This window comes from Triticum urartu, chromosome 7A, assembly GCF_056163025.1.
Source record: "Triticum urartu cultivar PI428250 chromosome 7A, HENAU_Tu73, whole genome shotgun sequence".
NCBI classification, from domain to species: Eukaryota; Viridiplantae; Streptophyta; class Magnoliopsida; order Poales; family Poaceae; genus Triticum; species Triticum urartu.
This window is the reverse complement of record NC_141879.1, coordinates 123,072,428-123,097,140: the sequence shown is the minus strand read 5'-3', so window position 1 is coordinate 123,097,140 and position 24,713 is coordinate 123,072,428. Positions and strand designations below refer to the sequence as shown.

Here is a 24,713-nt window from a genome sequence, read left to right as displayed (position 1 = left end):
TGCAACTTGTAACAAGCAATTCATTGGCAAATCCTTATACATGAAATTGATAGAAGATGGGTGTGATTTTCCACAAAAATTTCTCTGGAAAGTTAAAGTCCCTGCTAAAATAAAAGTGTTTCTCTGGTTAGTTAACAGGAGGAGCAACCTAACTGAGGAACAATCTGCTCAAGAAAGGGTGGAATGGTAGTAAACAATGTGTTTTTTGTGGGCAAGATGAAAATATTGATCATTTATTTTTCAAATGCTTGACTGCTATTCTGGTTTGGATTCTACTCAAATATGCTTTTAGCTTAAATGCTATACCGGATACCCTAACTGTCTGTTTTGGGAACTGGCTTAGAAGTTTTTCTAAGAAAAACAAAAAAGCTGGTATGGTTGGCTTATCTGCCGTTTTCTGGACTCTTGAAAGTGCAGAAATAATCTCATTTTTGAAAATAGATCATATTCTGGCCCATTGATACTAATTAGGCTGATATGTTATTGGATCGTGGGTTGGTCGATTTTGCAGATCAAGGAGAAAAAAAGAGAGGCAATGATGGTGGGGGCAAGACTTCTTAAGCAAGTAGCAAGTGAGATTTACAGGGCTTCGCATGGATGGCGTAACGGAGTCTACATGCTGTAGTGAACAAAAGATAAGAAGATGATCCTGTGAAGCTGTTTGTTTCGTCATGTTGCTGCATTCTCAGTTTATCATTTTATGTTTGTATGCCTTTGCACTATGTTGAACTTGGTCTAGCGATGTCGTCTCTTCTCCACTTTTGTTCCTCTGGGGGGATCGTCCCCTCGAGAAGTGGCAGATGTTCGGTCGGGCCTTGTGGTAGTCTCTCTGGAGAACTTGTTTACATTTGTGCAGTAGTTTGATCTTAGGAAAACTGCATGGTTTCTTTAATGGAAATTGGAAGGAAGGCCCTTCTTCTATTAAAAAAAACTTCAGTCACCTGAAAACTTATTTTGGGTAAGTCAATTTTATCTATATCTATATCAATATAAAAAAACCCAAAGGGGCAGATCCAATTAATCTCGGCCATCAAATCATGTCAATCCAACGACCTAGACTGTTTCAATGTCGAACGCTCAACACGTTTAGCGTGCAATTAATTTTATGCCAAATATAGTGTTAATTACATAATAACACGCAAATAATATCCTACTTAATATCCGCATGCACTTAATATACTTTGAAATTAACGTGCATTGCACGTACACATTGACTAGTAAGTCATTAGATTAAGAGATTCAACTATGATCTTTATTTCTCCCTCTTTCTTTCTCTCCCAACGGTTCCTTCTTCCACAAAATCAACTTACCCAAATTACAAATTCAATCAAGTTACATATAGGTACTATGAAAAAACAGCCTATAGCACATGCAACCACACTATACAATCCATTCTCTCTCAAAATAAAAATAAAATAAAAAACACTATACAATCCATGCAACGAACGTCAGACGATGGTACGTAGTGTACTACACCTCGAGACGGGCCAGCTCGTCGGCGAACACCTTGCTGAACTCCGGCATGCTCTCTGGCTCCAGCGACAGCGCGAGCGTGAGGGCGCCGTCCTTGCCGGGCGCGTTCATCACGTACACGAAGCCGCTGTAGTACATGAGCGCGGGCCCCATGAACGCCGGCGCGCCCCACCCGAAGTCGGCGTCGGAGAGCGACATGCCCATCCAGCTGATGGCGCGCAGGTGCGCGCGCGAGATGCCGCTTCGTGGCAGGTTCATCACGTCCACGCCGTCCAGGTAGTCCACCAGAGACCGCGCATGGTCGTCCCCCTGGCTCGTCGCCGCGCGCGCGCGCCGAGCAGCAAAGTCCACCGGGTTAGACACCACCTCCCCGACGGTGGCCACGGTCGACGTCCGGATCACCGCATTCCCGAAGTAGCCCCGCGGGAGCGGCGGCGCCAGGCGCGGGCGCATGTCGATCATGGAGTAGAGCCGCGTCTCCGCGTCCAGCGGCAGGCCCCGCGCGCGGCACGCGCACTGCCACACCAGCGCCACCACGGCGCGGAACGTGGACGCGCCTGCGCACCGCGCCCTCAGCGCGCTCACCTGCTGCTTGCTCACCGTGATCAGGGCGCTCGCGTACGTGGACCCAGCGGTTGCCGCGTGCACCGGGGCTGGCTCCGGCTTGTACTCGGGGTGGTCGTACGGCACCGCGCGCTCTTGGCGCGCGGCGAGCAGCCTGTGGTCGAAGCTAGGCGGCACGGGCGCGTCATCTTTGGTGGAGCCGCGGGCGACGCTCGCCCAGGTCTCCACGAAGAGCGCCGCGCTCCGGGCGTCGACGACGGAGTGGTGCATCGCCAGGCCGAGCACGACACCGCCGCAGCGCAGGTACGTGACCTGCGCCAGCAGCAGGACGCACGGCGGGTTCGGTGCGGGCGTCGGGGGCACGAACAGGTCGCGCATCTCGCCGCACGGCACGAACTCGTTCATGAGGTCCTCGAGCGCGTAGTGATCCGAGCGCGCGGTGACGAAGACCGCGCCCTCGCCGGTGCAGTCGATCTGGACACGCCCGGCGCCGTCCAGCCCGAGGCGGCCGGCCAGCGGGTAGAACGCCACCAGAGCCCTGGCGAGGCTGTCCTTGACGGCGTCGGCCGCGAAGAAGCCCGCATGCTCGCCGTTCGGCCGGTAGAAGTAGACCGTGGGCGTGTAGCCCCGGCGCGCAGCCAGGTCCAGGTTGGACAGCCAGACAGCGCCCCCCGGCGTTGCCTCCACCGGGACGACCATCTCCGTCGACAACACCTGGACGGCTGCCATTGTGTGCCTCGTGTACGTACGTGTCTCTTGCTCTCTTTTGTGCTGCTGTACGTGCTTGGGACTTGCGAGTGCTCTACTGCTGTGCGTGGACGTGGATGGTTTATATAGGCAGAGCATCAGCTGTGCAGTAAAGGCGGTGGAGAGGCAGCAGGGAGCTCAGTGGGAGACCGAATAAAGCGAAGTCGTCACACGTAAAATTTGGCCCGTTTGGGCAAGACCTATCGCGTGTCCATATTCTTATTGACCCACTTTGGTAAATGCGCAGACCATATGCTTTTTTACGGTTCTCCTTTCATAAACGCGCACACCTGATTCACCTTCCAACACTTCGACGAAATTTCTCCTTTTGTTACAGTTGCAAACAACCAGACCATCTGAGCTCTTATGAATCACGCCACATGGACGGTTCAATGGAATTCGGCTTAATTCTTAGCTCTCCGACCAAATTCTGCAAGATCTGCCGGAGACATATCTCAACATGTTCTCCGACGTTGCTAGACACAATGCCGGGGCAAGGGCTAAGTGGGGAGAACGCCGGTCTGATGCCCCCTTTTCCCTAAGATTTTAGGGCACCCTCTAGAAACACCTCTCTAACCAAAAAGTGGTTTTATAATCCCGAGCTCAAATGCTCCTGCATGAGCAATAAAATTAAAAAAAAACTGAACTTATTTGGCAACAAACACTGCTTAGTTTTTTGCCTGCGTGTAAAATTTCGTGATGACATAAAATTTGTCAATGTCTGGACGAAAATAACTAAATCAGTTCTCCAAAATGCCGTCAAAAATATATTTTTTGGACTATCAATTTTATTATTTTTGGTCCAGACCTGCATGGATGTGATTGGGTCATTGTGTGCCTCGTGTAAGTACGTGTCTCTTGTGCTACTGTACGCGCTTGGGACTTGCGATGCGTGGACGTGGATGTTGTTGTGTCTCTGAGCTCTTTGAATGGTTTATATATAGACAGAAGCTCAGCTATGCAGTAAAGGCAGTGGAGAGCCAGCACGGAGCTCAGTGGGAGACCGAACAAAGTGAAGGTCGTAAGTGCCACAAAGTTTGGCCGTTCGCGTGTTCATATAATCTTATTGACCCACTTTCGTGAATGCACAGACCATGTGCCTTTTCTATATTCTCCTTTCGTAACAACGAGTCACGCCACATGGACAGTTCATCGAAATTCGGCTTAATTCTTAGCTCCTTGACTGAATCTTGCAAGATCCGTCGAAGACACACCTTCACACGTCCTCCCACAACACTAGACACACTGCAAGGACGAGGACTAAGTGGGGAGAACGTTGATCTGATGCCCAGTTTTCCCTAGGTTTTTAGGGCACCCTCTAGAAACACCTTTCTAGCCTAAAAGTGGTTTTATAAGCCAGAGCTCAAATGCTCCTGCTTGAACAATAAAATCCAAAAAAATAAGAATTTAAAGTAAACCGAGCTTATTTGGCAACAAACACTTCTTAGTTTCTTGCCTGTGTAAATTTTCGTGATGACATAAAATTTGTGGATGTCTGGGCGAAAATAACTAAATCAGTACTCCAAAATGCCGTCTAAAAAATATTTTTGGAGTAACAATTTTATTATTTTTTGTCCAGACCTCCACGAATGTGATTGCATCAAAAAAATTTGCATGTAAGAAGATAATTCAACAATGTTTGTTGCCAAAAATTTCAAAAGTTTTTGAAACATGAGGGTGCATTTGAGCTCAAGTGTAGAAATTCCATGCCCAATCTCTACCCTCCAAATATGTAGAAAAAAGAGAGGGAAATGTACATGCAACTCTATCATCCTGATTTTCGATGGGTAGGAAGTCTCAGCATCTTCCATGCTCCAATGTCGTCCACCTCACCACGCAAATCGCTGCCAAACGGCTCCGCCTTTCATTGCGGACATGTTCATGTTCCCGTGTCGCCAACCCGCCTGAGCTTGACGTGACCCACCCAACTGCCGCCATGGCCACATCGCAGGAGTATGCCGCGCACGTCCCTCTATTGCTTGGGCATCGCCGCTATGGAAAGAGCCCTTGCTATTGAAGACCAAAAATTTTGTTTGGCAATTATTGAGGGATCGCCTATCATTTGGGACAGAGGTGATCAAGAGACACAACCCGGGGAATGGGCTATGCCCTCTGTGTGAGGTCCCGGAGATAGGGACCCACATCCTATTCTCTTTCACGGAAGCAAGGTTTCTTTAGAGTTTTGTCTATGAGGCTCTAGGGCCTGACTGGGAGGCCCTGGACCTGGCTGGGTTCATTCAAAATAGAGCCAACCAGATCGGTAGGAGGAGACGCCTTTTCTGGCTTGCATTGACAGCATTAGCTTGGACTGTGTAGATGATGTGTAATAAGAAGGTGATTGAGAGAGTCTTTCTTCAACGAGCCTTTGACTCGATCTTCACATTCCTGGCGTTTTTGTAGGACTGACACCCGCTATCTAGGCAGCACGACCGTGAGCGGCTGGGACTGATGATGGACGTGATGCATGATGCCGCTCGCTGCCTTACCTTGCAGCAGCCCCCTGAGGCCGAGGTCACTTGGTGGCCTATTTATTCTTTTATGCTTTTCCTTGGGCGTGTTTGTGTTGTTGCCCCAGCAGAATATTCTATTTCGATGCACTTAAAACTCTTGTATGGAAGAGGTGGTGTGGCTTTATTTGTAAAGCGGGGGTGAAAGCCTATTTCAAGAGAAGACCGCCCAGACCTACTCTTTTCGTAAGGCTAGCAAAATGGGGATGCTGCAGCATGCAACTTTAAGGTCAATGACCATGGTTCTGATGTGGGATACTATCTAGGTGATTCCATCTATCCTACATGGTCAATATTTGTGAAGATATTCTCGACCCCCAATGTAAGAATAGTGACCACTTTGCCAAGGCTCAAGAGGCTTGCTAGAAAGATATCAAGCTTCTGGTGTGTTGCAAGCTTGGTTTGCAATTGTGTGGGGTCCTGCTACTTCTGAAAATATATTTAATCATATGTAATTTGTTGGAAAAAGATGATTATACTGTATATTTCCAAAAACACCATATTAATGAAGATACTCGTTTGTGTATGAGTCTAGACCGTTACATAAAAGTTTATATTTGTACATGAGACTAAATCAATATAAGAAAGTTTATATTTGTGACCTTGCTAGTAGTTCGTATGTGATATTAGATCAATATGTGAGGTCAACATCCATATTATCAATCATTTATATTAGATGTACAAACGTGAGAAATTATAATAATGTCGTGGACTTGATAATAATTAGGTTTCACTTGTGCAATAGCTACATAGTGATCTTTTGGATGGGACAAACAAATAAATTTGTTTAAGTAAATTTTCCTCCTTAATAGGAAGACAACAAAATGGTAAGTGTATTTGTTTTACTTTGTCCAAATATTGTTTCCTCTCATTACTTTATCCATTCTAAAATACATGACACATTAGAATCGAAGAGTCTTTGAGATGTAAACTTCATTATTTGGTAAATTATTATATTGCTAAAGGGTAGAGAAATTTCTCTATAATTTCCTTGGAAGTCCACTTAATGCGCGGCTCGCCGGTCCTGGCCGCCCCTTCTTCTTCTTGCGCCTCCTCGCAAGAAAAGTCGCCAGCTCCTCCTCCTCCTCCTCCTCGTGCTCTTCCGGCTCCTCCTCGCCGTACTCGAGCTCGTCGTCCATGCCGCCGCTGAGGTCCACCGTGTCATCCTGGGTAGCGAACCCGGGGGACGCGGCGGCCGCGGCCGAGCCTGCCGTGATGGTGTCGTCCATGTCGGCGTCGGTCTCATCGGTGTCGCCGAGGTGCGACGTGGAAGCTTGTGAGAAGGTCAGCACGACACGGCGAAGAGGGGGCGTCGGGGAGCACGCGTAAGCCGGCGATGAGTAGTTGTATGGAGGGTGTCGTGGTTCTAAATCTGACAGTAGTGTAGGGGGGTAAGTATGGAGAGGCAGGATCTTAGCTGTGGAGAAGTTGTAAGCACGCAAGGTTTACGAGTTCAGGCGCTTCTCGGAGGAAGTAATAGCCCTACGTCTCGGAGCCCGGAGGCGGTCGACTGGATTATATGAATATGGGTTACAGAGGTGCCAACCCTTGTCTCGGAGGAGGGGGGTGGCTTATATAGAGTGCGCCAGGACCCCGGCCAGCCCACATTACAAAGGGTTCAATGTACATTAAGGCAGAGCGTTACTGGTAACGCTAGTAATAAAGTGCTATGATGACCATAAAAGCTACTTAATGACCGACCGTTAGCATGCGGAGTGACTTCAGGTCTCCTGGCCGTCGAGTGGTTGGATCTTGGTCGAGTGATTGTTTCTTGGTCGAGCGTCTTCAAGTCTGTCGAGTGGAACACCTCCAAGTCGATTGAAAGGTGGTTTCTTCTAGAGATGTCCTTGGGTAGGGCAGTTAGGACAGGTCCATGACCCTACCCTAGTTGCGTAGCTTCATCATTAGCCCCCGAATAGATCGAGGTTTGAGTGGGGAAGGAGTTGAGAACCTCTCTGACTCGTTTTTCATGCCGTGAGCATATCTTGTCCCGGATCAATGGACCTGAGTGATGACAGCAACTTCCTTTTCAGTCGCCTTGATCCATTCTTAATTCTTCATCGAGTGAGTTTCTTCGCTTGTAAGGCTCCGAGTGACGGTGTGGAGGAGATCTTTGGTCTGGCCAGTTGTTTGCTGCGCGCAGATTTCGCGGGATCCGAATTTTGGGAAGCGCACGGGACGGGGGTGGCCGCAGTAATCGGAGGGGATAGAGCGGAGCCGCCTCGATCCCCGTGCCACCTTTTTTGCCACGTATCGCGCGCGCGGTCGTTACGGGATTTGACAGAGCCTCCTGGGCCTACCCGTCAACCACTCGGAAGCGGCCTGATATAAAGCGCCGGACCGGAGTCTCCTGAACAGTGCATCTCATTTCCTCTTCTCTTCCTCACGCCCCTCCGCCGTGCTCGCTCTCGCCCCAGCGCCACCGCACCGTACGCGTCCCGCCAGCGACAATGGGGAAGGAGAAGACAGCGGCTCTGGAGCGGGCAAAGAAGGCGACAACGAGGTCGAAGGGGAAGGCGACCAGCCGGGGCGGATCTTCCTCGCGGTCCGGCCTGCCGAGGGGCTGGATCCAGGGCGACTGGATCCACTCGAGGATCTCCCAAGAAGACCTCGACGACTTGGCCGAAGGAGGGCTGATCCCCTATGACTCGTCGCGGCTTCCGGGGAAGGAATCTGAGCCGCAGCCTCGGGAGGGTGAGCGTGTCCTTCTTGCTACCCACGTCGACCGTGGATTTTCCTTGCCCCCTCACCCCTTCTTCCGAGGGTTTCTGAACTTCTTTGGGGCACAACTCCATCATTTTACTCCCAGCTCAATCGTTTATCTTGCCGCTTTCATTTCTTTGTGTGAGAACTTCCTGGGTTGTCGGCCTCACTGGGGTCTCTTCAAGCATATTTTCACTTGTCACTCCCAGACAGTGAAAAAGGCTAATCCGAGTGATGAGAGGACCCAAGTGATCCAGATGTGTGGGGGTCTTGGCATCCAGACAAGAGGGAAAAGCTCCTTCCCGGCCATGATTCTTCCTGACTCAGTTCGCGGATGGCAGTCGACCTGGTTTTACTATAAAGACCAGTCGACGCCAGGGCAATCGACTGGCCTCCCTCCCTTTACCATGGACCAAGTGGAAAAACCCTCCCCTTTGAAGGTGCTCCCGGAGGAGAAGGCGCACGTGAAGGTGCTGGTCGACCGAATGGTCCAGCTTATTCGTGACGGGGTCACTGGTATGGATCTCTTGGAGGTCTTCCTTCAGCGGCGCATCCAGCCTCTCCAAGCCCGAGACCATCCGATGTGGATGTATTCGGGTCTTGAAGACTCCACTCGGATCCACCCGGAGGAGGTCGACGACGACACACTGGAGAAGTGGTTGTTTGGCATTACCGGGAATAAGGACAATCCCAGGGGAGCCAGGAGAGTCCCTCCATTCGACCAGTCCCACGCACCCGAGCAGGTCTGATTCTGAGTTTTTGCTTGTAATCTGAATTCACTGGCGTAGCTGCCTATAATGCGTCGACTGACTTTGATCTACCTGCTTTCTTTCAGGCCATTATTGAAATGTATTCAATGCCCAATGGGGAGCAGGAGCAAGCTCTAGAAGGCGAGGCGAGTGGCGGCGAAAGCGGCGAGTGGACTTCCAATGGTGAAGGGGATGTAGGAAGCGACGACTCAAGCGGTGGAGAAGAAGTCGAGTCGCCTCCTCGCAGGGAGAGGCGATCCAAGCTTGACCAAGAACGACCGAGTGCCCGTGACAAGGCAACTTCTCCGGCTGGTCAGTCTTCGAAGCGCCTTCGGATCTCTTCACCAACCCCGACTGAGAAGGCGCCAAAGCACCCCAGAGTTGTAGAGCCGAAGACTTGGAAGGCGTTGCCGAAAATCAAGATTGATATCCCCGTCACTTCTGCGTGAGTGCCTCTCTTTGCATTCACTCGACGCTCCCTGCTGTTTGTTTTTCTTGTTTTAACTGGACGAACTTTGGAACTGTCAGCGCTGCTACCTCCGGGACCTCAGCTTACAGGGACGAAGATGAGGTGATGGAGGATGCGGTCACTTCTAATCCGGGTATGATCCCTGCCATATTGTCTTTATTTTGGTCGATTCAACTGCAACGCGTACCATTGGGTGATGTGACTTTAACGATTGAATTTTGCATAGCTCCCAACGTTATTGACCTCCCTGATGATGATGAAGAGCCCGAGAGGCCTTCGACGAGGAAAAATAGGCGAGCTCCTGCAAGCGGGGTGCTACAGACGACGCTGAGGGCGGAACCAGTTGTTTAGGACGCTGGCGACGTCAATCGGGGTTCTGTTACCTTCGCTGAGCCACTGTCGAGTGCCTTGCCTTCCTCGTCGACTGCTCAGGCCCCTGTCGACCCGCCTTCAGTTTTTGCGACCCATCATGTCCCAGAGGACGAGGTGAATGCTGCTAAGGAACCCATACGCCAGGCGGGCATTATGATGGAGAAGATGAAGGCGGTGCGGGACGCCAGCCAAGCCGCCTATGATGCCAGCTCGGCTCTCTAGAGCAACGTTCAGGTTAGTTGGTCGCCGCTTGTTCTGTTAGGATATGCTACCTGAAGGCTCTTTCCGAAAACCTTTGCACCTATACACCCACTGGGTGTGTTGATTGAATTTTTGGACTAGTGGGGCCACGCTGAGTGCACCCACTGGGTGTAGTCCCAGAGACTACGGTGGACTGCTGGCAGTCGACTGTAGTCTTTGTATTTTGCCGAATGTATAAACCGAACTGCTAGTTTATCTCTTCCACTCGATCTGGTCGAGTGGGATCAGAACCGGTGGGGGCACGCCAAGTGCACCCACTGGGTGTAGTCCCCGAGATCGCGGTCGACTGCTGGCAGTCGATTGTGGTCTGAGTTCTACTTTCTCTCTCTCTCTTTTTTGCTATAAAAATAACTTCTCCCCTTTGATTTCAGAAATCTTGTGATCTTGGAGCTCGCTTTGCTAACTTGGAGAAGCAGCAGATTCAGCTGAACCTTAACTTGGAGCTGGCTAGGACAGAGCTGCAAAAGGTTAGAGACGGCGCCGCAGGTAAGACGAGTTTGTCGACTGGTCAGTTTTAGGCTTGAGTACCCTTCCGCTATTTCTGAATCAATCATCATTTCTTTGCAGAAAAACTAAGAGAAGCTCTGGCGAAGAAGGATCAGGATTTGGCTGCTGCTCGTAAGGAGGCTGACGACAAGACCGCTCTGGCCGAACAGAAGCTGGCTTCGGTCGGCCAGTTGGAAGAAGAGAACACCAGGCTGAAGAACGCTCTGAATGACTCCAACAAGGAGTGCTCGCGCTGGAAGAAGGCGAATCTCGTCCAGGGCGAGAAAATGGAAGGCATTGCTCGCAGGAGGGATGATCTGGAGAGTTATCTGAGAAGTCTTGCCAAGAAGCTGTTCATCAAGCTTGAAGGTGCACATTCTGTTCCGACTGACTTTTTTTTGAGTCGACTTAGTGTACGAAAATTGACTTATCCTTAGATCGTGAATGCAGAGTTTTGCCAGAACTTTGAAGAGGAGACTGGGCGGATCGAGCCTGGTTTGGATCCAATCAACTCTCCCATGAAAGATGAAACTGCCATGAATCTGCTCCGTCTAGAATCTCGCATCGACAGTGCCGTGGACTACTTGGCTCGACTGAAGGTCGCCATGTCGCGGATTGACCCGGCACTTTGGCCAGAGGCTGAGCTCCAAAATGATATTGAGTCCCTGATGACTCGACTAAATGAAATCCCCGACCGAGTGCAGGAGTGGAAGAAGTCTGCTGCTCGGTGTGGCGCTGACGTGGCTCTGTCTTTGGTTCGTGTCCACTGCAAGGAGGTGCGACAGGACAAACTGGCAGCAATCAAGGTCGCCAACACTCAGAAGCACGACTTCCGAACCTTTATGGAGACTTTCATCACTTCAGCCACTCGGATAGCCGACGGCGTCGACCTGGATGAGTTCGTCGAGCCTGCAAGCCCTCCTCCCGCGGAGTGAACAAACTCTTATGTCCCACCTTAAATTTGCCTCGGAATGCCGAGTGGTTTTTGTAACCGTTAAACTTTTTCGGGCTGCATGTCCGAGTACTTCGATCTGTGATTTGGAACCTTTGGAATTTACCCGAACTTGGTTTACCGTTGAATATCTTTATGAATCTCCTGCTGAGTGAACCCATTCTTCATTCGAGACAACTTTTGCATTCGCAGCGCAGCTCCGAAGGAGAGGGATGCAGTCGACCTATGTCTTGTATTTGTGGCGAAGCTCCTCGGGAGAAGGCGGCGGTCGACCCACACCATGTTACCGCAGAGTGGGACGGAGCGCACATTGTATTTGTGGTGAAGCTCCCCAGGAGAAGGTGGCAGTCGACCTGCCCCTCGTCGTCCTTGAGGAATGAGATGTGTTTCGTACTTAGGAGAGTATTGGACTGCCGCTAAGCCTCCGAGTGGGAGGATTGCTCTCCACTCGGTAGGATTTTTTCAAACTTAGGCGAGTGCCGGACTGCAGCTAAGTCTCTAAGTGAGAGAACTTAGGCGAGTACTGGACTGCAGCTAAGCCCCCGAGTGGGAGGATTGCTCTCCACTCGGTAGGATTCAAACTTAGGCGAGTGCCGGACTGCAGCTAACTCTCTGAGTGAGAGAACTTAGGCGAGTACTGGACTGCAGCTAAGCCCCCGAGTGGGAGGATTGCTCTCCACTCAGTAGGATTTTTTCAAACTTAGGCGAGTGCCGGACTGCAGCTAAGTCTCTGAGTGAGAGAACTTAGGCGAGTGTTGGACTGCAGCTAAGCCCCCGAGTGGGAGGATTGCTCTCCACTCGGCAGGATTTTTTTTTCAAACTTAGGCGAGTGCCGGACTGCAGCTAAGTCTCTAAGTGAGAGAACTTAGGGGAGTGCTGGACTGTAGCTAAGCCCCCGAGTGGGAGGATTGCTCTCCACTCGGTAGAATTTTTTTTTCAAACTTAGGCGAGTGCCGGACTGCAGATAAGTCTCTAAGTGAGAGAACTTAGGCGAGTGTTGGACTGCAACTAAGCCCCCGAGTGGGAGGATTGCTCTCCACTCGGTAGGAATTTTTCTAACTTAGGCGAGTGCTGGACTGCAGCTAAGTCTCTAAGTGAGAGAACTTAGGCGAGTACTGGACTGCAGCTAAGCCCTCGAGTGGGAGGATTGCTCTCCACTCGGTAGGATTTTTCCAAACTTAGGCGAAACGGATTCGCAGCTAAGCCCCCGAGTGGGAGGCTGGCTCGCCACTCGATAGGAAACTGTTTTTACAAACTTCGGCGAAGCGGATTCGGAGCTAAGCCACCCACTGGGGGATTTCTTACGTAAACAAAAAACAACAATAATCACTGGGAAAATTATAACGCTCTTGTCTTTGATAAATAAACTACAGAAGTTTTTCTTATTACATCTCATCCGAGTGAGAATTTAAGTATAAAAGGGGCGGAGTAGCTCCGCATTCCAGGCTCGTGGCTCATCAATCTGGCGATCGACATTATAGAGGTGGTATGCTCCATTGTGGAGGACTCTGGTGACTATGAAGGGGCCTTCCCAAGTAGGAGCGAGCTTGTGTGGTTTCTGCTGATCCACTCAGAGGACTAAGTCTCCTTCTTGGAAGGCTCGGCTCTTCACGTTTCTGGCATGGAATCGACGCAAGTCTTGCTGATAGATGGTCGATCGAATCAAGGCCATTTCTCTTTCTTCTTCTAGGAGGTCGACTGCATCCTGCCGGGCTTGTTCTGCTTCATTTTCTGAGTAGAGTTTGACTCTGGAAGCGTTGTGAAGCAGGTCACTCGGTAAGACTGCCTCGGCTCCATAGACCAGAAAGAATGGGGTTCTTCCGGTCAATCGATTCAGGGTTGTCCTCAATCCCCAAAGGACTGATGGAAGCTCGTCGACCCATGCACCTCCTGCGTGCTTGAGATCGCGCATCAATCGGGGTTTCAGTCCTTTGAGAATTAGGCCGTTTGCCCTTTCTGCTTGCCCATTCGACTGAGGGTGAGCGACCGAAGCATAGTTGACCCGAGTGCCCTGAGAGGCGCAAAAGGCCCTGAATTTTTCGGAATCGAAGTTTGACCCGTTGTCGGTGATGATGCTGTGCGGAACTCCATATCTGAATATCAACTCTCTGACGAAACTGATAGCGGTGCAAGCATCAAGATTCTTGATAGGCTTGGCCTCAATCCATTTGGTGAACTTGTCGACTGCTACCAGCACATGAGTGAAGCCGCTCCTGCCTGTTCTCAGTGGTCCAACCATGTCCAGCCCCCAAACAGCGAAGGGCCAGACGAGTGGAATGGTTTTCAGGGCCGACGCGGGCTTGTGTGGCATGTTGGAGTAATACTGACATCCTTCACATTTGTCGACTATCTCTTTGGCCATCTCATTGGCTCTTGGCCAGTAGAACCCCGCTCGGTATGCTTTAGCCACAATGGTCCGAGAGGACGCATGATGGCCGCAGGTTCCCGAGTGGATATCGTTAAGGATCATCTGACCTTCTTCTGGTGTAATACACTTCTGGCCGACCCCAGTCGCGCTTTCTCTATATAACTGTCCCTTTATGACTGTAAAGGCCTTGGATCGACGGACGATCTGTCGAGCTTCTTCTTCATCTTATGGGAGTTCTTTCCTTAGGATGTATGCGATGTACGGTTCTGTCCAGACGGGAGTGATAACCAGGACTTCCATGATCAAGTCGACCACAGCTGGCACTTCGACTTCAGTCGGATCCGTGGCACTTTTTGGCTGCGGGGCCTCTTCAGTGAAGGGATCCTCCTGGACTGATGGTGTGTGGATGTGTTCCAGAAACACATTGCTGGGAATGGCTTCTCTTTTGGAACCTATTTTTGCCAGATCATGAGCTGCTTGATTTTCCAGTCGGGGTATGTGATGAAGCTCTAACCCCTCGAATTTCTTCTCCAGTTTTCTCACTGCATTGCAATAACCAGTCATGGCTGGACTTCTGACATCCCATTCCTTCATCACTTGATTGATCACCAAATCTGAGTCGCCATAGACCATGAGGCGACGGACGCCGAGTGAAATGGCCATGCGCAACCCATATAAAAGTGCTTCGTATTCTGCCTCGTTGTTAGAGGAATCAAAGTGGATTTGAAGAACATATCTGAGTTTATCTCCTCTGGGAGAGACCAACACCACTCCGGCTCCGGAACCATTTATCATCTTGGAACCGTCAAGAACATGGTCTAATGCTCCGAGTGGACCTGAGTCGGCAGTTGCTGTTCAATCCACTCGGCGACGAAATCCGCGATTGCCTGGGACTTGATAGCTTTCTTTGCCTCAAACTTGATATCTAGAGGGAGGAGTTCAATCGCCCATTTTGCCACTCGACCAGTTGCGTCCCTGTTATGCAAGATCTCTGACAACGGAGCGTCGCTGACGACTGTAATGGAATGATCAGAGAAGTAGTGGGCAACTTTCTTTGTGGTCATATAAATCCCATATATGAGCTTCTGATAATGAGGATATCTTTGCTTCGATGGGGTTAAGACTTCAGAAATATAATACACCGGGCGCTGAACTTTGAAGGTTTTCCCTTCTTCTTCCCGCTCGACCGTGAGTACCGTACTGACGACTTGTCCTGTGGCTGCAATGTAAAGCAGCAAAGGCTCCTTACTGATCGGGGCAGCAAGCACCGGCTGGGTGGAGAGCAGAGCTTTGAGTTCTGCGAACGCTGCGTCTGCTTCGGGAGTCCACTCGAACTTGTCAGACTTCCTCATCAATCGGTAAAGAGGTAATGCCTTTTCACCGAGACGAGATATGAATCGACTTAGGGCGGCCAAGCAACCAGTAAGCTTCTGAACATCGTGCACTCGCACATGACTTTTCATTCAGAGTATAGTACCAACTTTTCCTGGATTGGCGTCGATTCCCCGTTCGGAAACGAGAAAACCGAGTAACTTTCCACCAGGAACCCCGAATGTGCATTTTGATGGATTAAGCTTGATATCAAACCTTCTGAGGTTGGCAAAGGTTTCAGCAAGATCGGTCAGCAGGTCGGAACCCTTCCGTGACTTGACCACAATATCATCCATGTACGCCTCTACATTCCAACTGATTTGGGTGAGCAAACACTTCTGAATCATCCTCATGAATGTGGCTCCGGCATTCTTGAGGCCGAATGGCATGGTAACATAACAGAAGCACCCTAATGGAGTGATGAAAGCTGTTTTGATCTCGTCAGGTCCATACAGACGGATCTGATGGTACCCGGAATAGGCGTCTAAAAAAGACAGTCGCTCACATCCCGCAGTCGAGTCGACTATCTGGTCGATGCGGGGGAGAGGAAAATGGTCTTTCGGGCAGGCCCGATTCATATGTTTAAAGTCAATCACATGCGAAGTGACTTGTCTTTCTTGGGGACCATGACAACATTGGCGAGCCACTCGGAGTGGTAGATTTCTCGGATGAACTCTGCCGCTAAGAGCCGAGCTACCTCTTCGCCAATGGCCTTTCTCTTCTGGACGGCGGACCGTCGGAGATGTTCCTTGACAGGTTTTATTTTTGAGTCGACTCTCAGGCGATGCTCAGCCAGCTCCCTGGGAACACCTGGCATGTCAGAAGGCTTCCATGCGAAAATGTCCCAGTTCTCACGGAGGAACTGGATGAGCGCTTCTTCCTATTTGGAGTCGAGTGTTGTCGAGATATGAGTCGGAGCAGCGCCGGGATCGGTCGGGTGGATGTGAGCTGTCTTCGTATCGCCAGTCGACTGAAAAGCCGATTCTGTGGCGGGCTTCTTGGCTCGCAACAAATCACTCGGGTCTGCAGTCTTCTGGTATTCCTGCAATTCCACCACTGCCATCTGAGCATCAGCGTTCTTCGAACCTTTCTGAAAACATTCTTCCTCTTTTTTCCGATTGCCCGTAATAGTGATCACACCTTTGGGGCCAGGCATCTTCAATTTGAGATACACATAACATGGTCGGGCCATGAAGCGTGCATAAGCCGGCCTGCCCAAAATAGCGTGGTAGGCACTCTGGAAGTCTACAACTTCAAACGTCAACTTTTCTTTGCGGTAATTCTTGGAATAACCAAAAACCACATTAAGAGCAATCTAGCCGAGTGATTCAGCCTTCTTCCCAGGAATGACTCAATGGAAACTCATGTTGCTGGCACTGAGTCTGGACATCGGAATGCCCATGCCTTTCAACGTCTCAGCATATAATATGTTCAAACCACTGCGACCATCCATCAAGACTTTGGTCAGTCGAGTACCTTCAACCACTGGGTCGACCACCAGAGCTTGCCTCCCAGGGGTGGCAATATGCGTTGGGTGATCGGACTGGTCGAACGTGATGGCAGTCTGAGACCATTTCAAATAACTTGGTGTTGCCGGAGCAACCATATTCACCTCTCGGTTGATGACTTTCAGTCGACTTTTGCTCTCAACATCAGCAAAAATCATCAGGGTGGAATTGACTTGGGGGTATCCATCGTCGCTATCTTCTTTGTCCTCAATTTTGTTTGACTCCTTTTCTTTATCTTTGGGCTGCTTTCCCTGGAACTGCTGGATCAAGAGTCGACACTGTCAAGTGGTATGTTTCGGGTAAATGAAATTACCCTCTTCATCTTTCTTTGTGTGGACGAGGCATGGCAAGTCCAACACATCATTTCCGTCCTGGTATTTAACCTTTTTAGGGTTCCAAGGCCCTTTAGGTTTCCCTTTAAACTTTCCTTGGGTTAAAGCCAAGGCTTCCCCGGGAGCCGCTGGCTCGGCTTTCCGCTTCTGCTTCCGATTGGAATTGCCCCCGGGTTCTTAGGCGACTGACTTGAGTTTGCCACTCCTGAGCCGATCTTCATCTTCGCCATTAGCGTACTTGGTGGCAATCTCCATCATCCGATTCAGGGACATATCCCCAGTTCGACCGAATTTCAAATTCAGTTCTCTGTACTTGACGCCTTCCTTGAAGGCACAAATTGCTTGGTGGTCAGGCACATTCTCGACCGAGTGATGTAACGTGATCCACCTCTGGATGTAATCTCTCAAAGTTTCATTTGGCTTCTGTACACACGACCGCAGTTCCGTCAGTCCTGCCGGTCGCTTGCACGTACCTTTAAATGTGGTGACGAACACTCAGGAGAGATCCTCCCAAGTGTAAATGCTGCTAGGTGCTAACTGGTTCAGCCACGCTCTGGCCGAGCCCTCCAACATGAGAGGGAGGTGCTTCATGGCCACTTCATCATTTCCGCCGCCGATCTGGACGACCACTCGGTAATCTTCAAGCCAAGTATCGGGCTTGGACTCGCCAGTGAACTTACTGACTCCAGTCGTCAACCTGAAGTTGGGAGGAATCAAAGCGGCCCTGATGGCCCTACTAAAGCATTCTGGCCCCGAAACATGCACTCTGCTGCTGGTAGGTGCATCTCTGTCGTGACCTTCTCGGTGAGCCCTGTTCCTGTCGACCAAACCCTGGACGAGAATGGATCTCGCGTCGAAGCCTGGCCCTCTGGGGTCGACTGGAATCCTTCGCCCACCACTTTGAGGGCGCCTGTCATCCTGCTGGCGAGGCACATACGACCCGCTCCTCGGAGGAGGCGTGGGCACTCGATGTCGACTGTCACGATCGACTCGGTGATCATACGGCTCATGGTTCCCATACTAGTCACACCGGTCTCCACGTCCCTCACGCCTCGGGGGCGATCTCGGGCTGTGAGCCGACTGGACTATGTCCGCGGCAACGGATCTGCTGTGAATCCTGTTCCGCGACTGAGATACGGCGGAATTCTGATCTCCTTCTACCCGGAGTAACGCTCTGATCTGCAGCAAGCCTCTGCCAGCCTCCGACTGGGAAGGCTGAATCGACTCTGCTATGCGAGCTGCAGCTGCTAAATTCTGAATCGGAGTTCGATATACCTGCGGGGGCGGGAAGAGCTGACGTCGACTGGATTCGGGAGTTCGTTGTCGTGCATGCTCGTCGAGTGCTCGCTGGAGGTTCTCCAGTCGAGTGCGCTCGGCTAAGTTTGCCAGGCACGCGTCCTCCAAGGCGCGAGCCTCGGGGGTCTCTCCAACGATAGGAGTGTGCAGTGCATCCATGTTCCGGCGGCGAAGTTCTTGTCTCTGCAGCGATGTGAGAGGCTCGGGAAGATACTCCTCATGGAGACGCGACGGGTCGCCTCCACCCGCGCCTCCGTCGGTACGGGGAAAACCGGGAGGACTGGGCGGTCCATCGACCATCAGAACCTCCGCCGCCGGATCGCTGCTGTCGCACTCGGATGCGGTCTCTGCGGAGCCAGTCGACAGGTCGAACAGGCCGTAGAGGGATTCGTCGGGCTCGATCGCCGCGACCTGGGGGGTGGCCGACTGACGCGCCACCGCGTGCCTCACCCACCGCTGAAGCCTCGACCGACCAGAACGCTTGCGCCGGCGAGAAATGGGGAGAGAGGACAACACAGGAGCCGACCGATAGGGGGTCGACGGTTGCCGCAGGAGAACGCCGCGGACGCACGCGCTAAAGTGCGTTGCCCCGCGGGCAGGGAGTGCGTCCACGTCGAGTGGAGCCTCTTGGAGCCAAGCAGAGTCATCGACGATGAACGTGAGCGCGCCGAGACGGATCTCGCGGCCCTCCACCGAAACTCCGCCGAAAACCATGATGATTCGGGTCGGAAAAAAGTCGCAACTTCTCCAACAAACGCTAAAACACCAGCCCCACGGTGGGCGCCAACTGTCGTGGTTCTAAGTCTGACAGTAGTGTAGGGGGGTAAGTATGGAGATGCAGGATCTTAGCTGTGGAGAAGTTGTAAGCACGCAAGGTTTACGAGTTCAGGCCCTTCTCGGAGGAAGTAATAGCCCTACGTCTCGGAGCCCAGAGGCGGTCGACTGGATTATATGAATATGGGTTACAGAGGTGCCAACCCTTGTCTCGGAGGAGGGGGGTGGCTTATATAGAGTGCGCCAGGACCCCGGCCAGCCCACGTTACAAAGGGTTCAATTTACATTAAGGCAGAGCGTTACTGGTAACGCTAGTAATAAAGTGCTATGATGACCATAAAAACTACTTAATGACCGACCGTTAGCGTGCGGAGTGACTTCAGGTCTCCTGGCCGTCGAGTGGTTGGATCTTGGTCGAGTGATTGTTTCTTAGTCGAGCGTCTTCGAGTCTGTCGAGTGGAACACCTCCAAGTCGATTGAAAGGTGGTTTCTTCTAGAGATGTCCTTGGGTAGGGCAGTTAGGACAGGTCCATGACCCTACCCTAGGTGCGTAGCTTCATCAGAGGGTACTGCATGCCGGCGAAGACGGGCGAGGGCGTGCGCTGGGTCGGGTGTCCACGGGGGAAGGTGACGTTGGGGTTGAACCCATCATGCGCGTCCCTATCGGCGTAGCCCCGCGACGGCGTGCATCCCCATGGTTGCGGCGATGACGAGAAGCCGAACGGAGAGCCGACGCTTTGCTGGCTCCAGGGTACGTACTGGGCGTGGCCACCTGGTGGATTCATCATCCCCAAGCGAGTCGCCTCGGCCTCGGCTTGGTCCGCCGTAGCCGCGGCGGCACGCGCCACATTGTCACAGGCCTTCTTGGCGATTTCCCTGTTCCGTCGGTCGGCGATGACGGCCTCCCGTTGCTGAACTTCCGCCCTCCACTCGGCGTTTGTCATGCCCGGTGGCTTGGACGGCGGCGCCCTCGGCTTCCTCTGCTTCGGCTGGGCGACAGAGGCGGTCGTGGTGGTTGCAGCGCGGGGGATCACATACTTCTTCGGCGGCATGGCGGTGGCTGGGAGGCGAGCAGGAGGGAGTTTGGCGGGAGGAAAGGAGAGAATGAGAGGAAAGTGGGCGCCGAGGGCGGGAATAAACGGCGGGAAGAGGCTCTCGACTCGCCGACAGAGCGGCCCCACGCCCTTTTCGCTTGTGCCGGCGCCCCCAGGCGCGCCCCAGCGCGTCGGGTTCGGCCTGAGTCCGCTGGCACTAGTTTCGGTCCGAGCCGGCGAAAAACGGGCTACTGAGAACGCGACTGGACCGAATTTTAGGCATCGGCGCGGCAAAAACGCCTAGGGAGGGCCTGTTGGGGCCGCGGCTGGAGATGCTCTTAGTATGAAGGACTAAGGGGCATTGAGATATCTTTATTGGTAATCATGTTCGTATGAATATAATGTTTTTGTTGCGGGTTGAATAGAAGTTATTTAATATCATATGAATCTTTAAAAGATATTATTATCATTTTTATAGGAGTTACTTTTATTTATCTTTTTGAATCTTTGATTTAATGGTTACGTGTATGAATAAAGTTGTAGGTGTTTGTCGAAAGAAAAAAATAATAAGCTTTGCAAGGATTTCTGGCGGAGAAAAAAACTCGTGGTTGAGAAAACAAACAGACGCTACGGACAAACGCTCTCTACCGCCGGCTGCTGGGTGCTGGCATGAAATTGTCTTCCCCCACGATCGAGCACCACTCCAAACTCAACTATAAAAATATAGAAAAATAGAAAGATAAGGCCAAGTTGCCCCTGCAAACGTCACATTTGTCCGCCAAACAACGATCGACGAGTCCAAACGTGCGCACGTCACGCCTTGCCGCTGTCAGTACGACGACGCTGTGGCAACCAGGTCGTGGTAGAACGCGCGGAACGCCTCCATCTCGCCGCGCGGCAGCGCCAGCCCGACCTCGATGCCGCCGTCCCCGTCGCGGCCGCTCCCCGCCAGCGCCAGCGCGCCCGTGCGCTCCACCGACACGATCTCCACCTTCCGGGGCCGTCCCCACGGCGCTCCCAGGTCCGTCGCCGCGTACACGCCCAGCTTCGGCGACCCGGCCACGGTCACCGCGCGCGCCGACGCGTACTCCCGCACCAGCCGCACCCACCCGCTCGCGTCCCGGAACGCCCGCCCCTGCTCCGCGAGCCCCTCGATCGCCCGCCAGATCGCCGCGGAGGCCGTGGCCACGGTGAGGCCGCCGCTCGGCTTCGCCTCCTTGTCCTCCTCAACGCGGCAGAGCCCCAGGCAGTTGCCGAAGTAGTTTCCCGGCACCGGCGGGGTCGCGCGGGGCTTGCACCCGGTCACGAACCCGAAGCTGGCGCTGCTGCTGCGCGCGTGCACGATGCCTGCCCAGACAGCACCGCAAGCCAGCGCGTACGGCGAGCACCGCCGCGCCGAGGTCTCGGACTCCACCTGCCTCCCGAGCCCACGGAGCAGCTTCTCCGTGAACCGGAACGTCGCGAGGTCAGCGGCGCCCGGACGTTGACTGAGGTCCCAGCCGTGGAACCGCTTGCCGCCGGCCGCCGCGAGAGCCCGGTGGTCGCGGAGAAACACCTCGCGGAGCCCGTTCTCGTCTCGCACGACGCTGCGGTCGAACAGCGGGGCCGCGTCCAGCACGGTCCGCTTCCCGCCGCACTCGGGGCCGAGGCGGTGGATGGCGGCCCACGTCCTCATGAAGTGCACGTAGCTGGAACCGTCGGCCACGGCGTGGTGCAGCGTCGTGCCAATGCACAAACCGGCGTGAGGGAACACGGTGAGCTGGACGGCGAATACGTCCTGAGTGCTGCATCGAGAGTCGCCGCCGCCGCCGCCGTGTCTCGGCAGCGAAGGCAGCAGCGGACGGAGCCTCGCGGTGTCGCGCGCGTGGTCGCCGGCGAGGTCCTGGAAGTCGTCGCCGCCGACCGCAACCGTTAGGCGGACAGAGTCGCCGTCCGAGAACACGACCTCGGGCGCCCCGGCCTCCGGTATGCCGCACACCAGCTTCCCCGCCAAGGGATAGAAGTGGTGCAGCGCGGCGGCCAGGGACTTCTCGAACAGGGGCAGCTCGTGGAGGAGGAACTCGGGGGCGCTGAGGAGGTCGGCGTTGTCGTAGAAGAAGAGGCGCTGCAGGGGCGGGACGTCCCAGAAGACGAGGTCGAAGAAGGTGAGCTGCAGTGTCCGTGGCTTCCCGGCCGGTGGCAACGGCGACGGCGAGACCTGGCAGTGCTGCAGGACCGTCAAAGGGTTAAGTGGCCCGGGCGCCATGGCGGTCGACCTGACTTCTTAGTTCTTACTTCTCACTATCGATTCCAGCCTGCCTTTTCTCGTAGCCGATGCGTAGTGGAGCCTTTTAATATCCTGCTCTGCTGCACGCCCATTGCATATCGGACTCGATCAGCCATAATATGTCTTGGAAATTGATCAACACCTTCCAACGTAGGAGTAGTCCCCTCTGTAACAAAATGTAGTACGTTTATTTTTAAAACGTGTTACATTTCTTTTTTTCCGAAAAAAACTTTCAATCTATTCATCTTCAATCATGGCGGTACAACGAACACCAGAAATAAAAATTACATCCACATCCATAGACCACCTAGTGATGACTACAAGCACCGAAGCGAGCTGAAGGCACGCCGCCGTCATCGCCCCTCCATCGCCGGAGTCGGGCACAACTTGTTGTAGTAGACAGTCGGGAAGTCGTCGCGCTAAGGCCCTATAGGACCAGCACCTCAGAACAGTAACCGCCGCCGATGAAAAATAACGTAGATCGGAAGGATCCAAACCGAAGATACACGAACGTAAACGAACAATGACGAGACCCGAGCAAATCCACCAAAGATAAATCTGCCAGAGACACACTTCCACACGCCCACCAACGATGCTAGACGCACTGCCGGAACGGGGGCTAGGAGGGGAGACCTTTATTCCATCTTCACGGAGCCGCCACCGTCTCGCCTTCCGGAGTAGGACACAAATCCTAACAAGATTGAAAAAAATGACTAAAAATGGAGCCCTCCCGTCGGCCCTTGCCAGGATCCACCGCGCCTCCACGGCCCTAGAGCCACCGAAGACGAGGCGGACCTGCACCGGCGCCGGCTAGAGGCATGAACCCTAACTTTCTTTCTTGGAGGAGGAGGAGGAGGCGGAGCCCTGGCTCTAAAACGTCTTACATTTTGATACAGAGATTGTACTACATACTTATGATACGTCTCCAACGTATCTATACTTTTGGATTGCTCCATGCTATATTATCTTCTGTTTTGGACATTATTAGGCTTTATTATCCACTTTTATATTATTTTTGGGACTAACCTATTAACCGGAGGCCCAGCCCAGAATTGCTGTTTTCTTGCCTATTTTAGGGTTTCGAAGAAAAGGAATACCAAATGGAGTCCAAACGGAATGAAACCTCCGGGAACGTGATTTTTGGAACGAACAAGATTCAGGAAACTTGGACCCTACGTCAAGCAACGAACAGGGAGTCCACGAGGTAGGGGGCGCGCCCTCCACCCTCGCGGGCCCCATGTTGCTCCAGCGACGTACTTCTTCCTCCTATATATACCTACGTACCCCCAAACGATCAGATACAGAGCCAAAAACCCTAATCCCGCCGCCGTAACTTTCTGTATCCATGAGATCCCATCTTGGGGCCTGTTCCGGAGCTCCCCAGGAGGGGGCATCGATCACGGAGGGATTCTACATCAACACCATAGCCTCTCCGATGAAGTGTGCGTAGTTTACCTCAGACCTTCGGGTCCATAGTTATTAGCTAGATGGCTTCTTCTCTCTTTTTGGATCTCAGTATAAAGGTCTCCCCCTCTCTTGTGGAGATCTATTCGATGTAATCTTCTTTTACGGTGTGTTTGTTGAGACCGATGAATTGTGGGTTTATGATCAAGTTTATCTATGAACAATATTTGAATCTTCTCTGAATTCTTTTATGTATGATTGGTTATCTTTGTAAGTCTCTTCGAATTATCAGTTTGGTTTGGCCTACTAGATTGATCTTTCTTGCAATGTGAGAAGTGCTTAGCTTTGGGTTCAATCTTGCGGTGTCCTTTCCCAGTGATAGTAGGGGCAGCAAGGCACGTATTGTATTTTTGCCATTAAGGATAACAAGATGGGGTTTTCATCATATTGCATGAGTTTATCCCTCTACATCATGTCATCTTGCTTAAGGCGTTACTCTGTTCTTATGAACTTAATACTCTAGATGCATGCTGGATAGCGGTCGATGTGTGGAGTAATAGTAGTAGATGCAGGCAGTGGTCGGTCTACTTGTCTCGGACGTGATGCGTATATACATGATCATACCTAGATATTCTCATAACTATGCTCAATTTTGTCAATTGATTAACAGTAATTTGTTCACCCACCGTAAAATACTTATGCTCTTGAGAGAACCCACTAGTGAAACCTATGGCCCCCGGGTCTACCTTCATCGTATTAAATCTTCCAATGCTTAGTTATTTTCATTGCTTTTATTTTACTTTGCATCTTTATCATAAAATACCAAAAATATTACATTATCATATCTATCAGATCTCACTCTTGTAAGTGATCATGTAGGGATTGACAACCCCTTATTGCGTTGGTTGCGATGATTTATTTGTTTTGTGTAGGTGCGAGGGACTCGCGCGTAGCCTCCTACTGGATTGATAGCTTGGTTCTCAAAAACTGAGGGAAATACTTACGCTACTTTGCTGCACCACCCTTTCCTCTTTAAGGGAAAACCAACGCAAGTGCTCAAGAGGTAGCAAGAAGGAT

The 24,713-nt window shown here is 52.0% G+C and overlaps 2 protein-coding genes across 2 annotated transcripts; both read right to left on the bottom strand.

Moving 5' to 3' along the window:
* Positions 1–1,258: 1,258 nt before the first annotated feature.
* On the bottom strand, positions 1,259–2,825 carry LOC125522312 (hydroxycinnamoyltransferase 4-like). Its single transcript, XM_048687381.2, has one exon. It carries the CDS (start codon positions 2,764–2,766, stop codon positions 1,471–1,473), a length of 1,296 nt encoding a protein of 431 aa, XP_048543338.1. The 5' UTR covers positions 2,767–2,825; the 3' UTR covers positions 1,259–1,470.
* Positions 2,826–20,512: 17,687 nt separating this feature from the next.
* On the bottom strand, positions 20,513–22,534 carry LOC125520893 (malonyl-coenzyme:anthocyanin 5-O-glucoside-6'''-O-malonyltransferase). Its single transcript, XM_048685934.2, has one exon. It carries the CDS (start codon positions 22,209–22,211, stop codon positions 20,796–20,798), a length of 1,416 nt encoding a protein of 471 aa, XP_048541891.1. The 5' UTR covers positions 22,212–22,534; the 3' UTR covers positions 20,513–20,795.
* Between the last annotated feature and the right edge of the window lie 2,179 nt (positions 22,535–24,713).

Bases quoted from the DNA above. Each gene is read 5' to 3' on its own strand.
- LOC125520893 (XM_048685934.2), bottom strand. From the start codon at position 22,211: ATGGCGCCCGGGCCACTTAACCCTTTGACGGTCCTGCAGCACTGCCAG.
- LOC125522312 (XM_048687381.2), bottom strand. From the start codon at position 2,766: ATGGCAGCCGTCCAGGTGTTGTCGACGGAGATGGTCGTCCCGGTGGAG.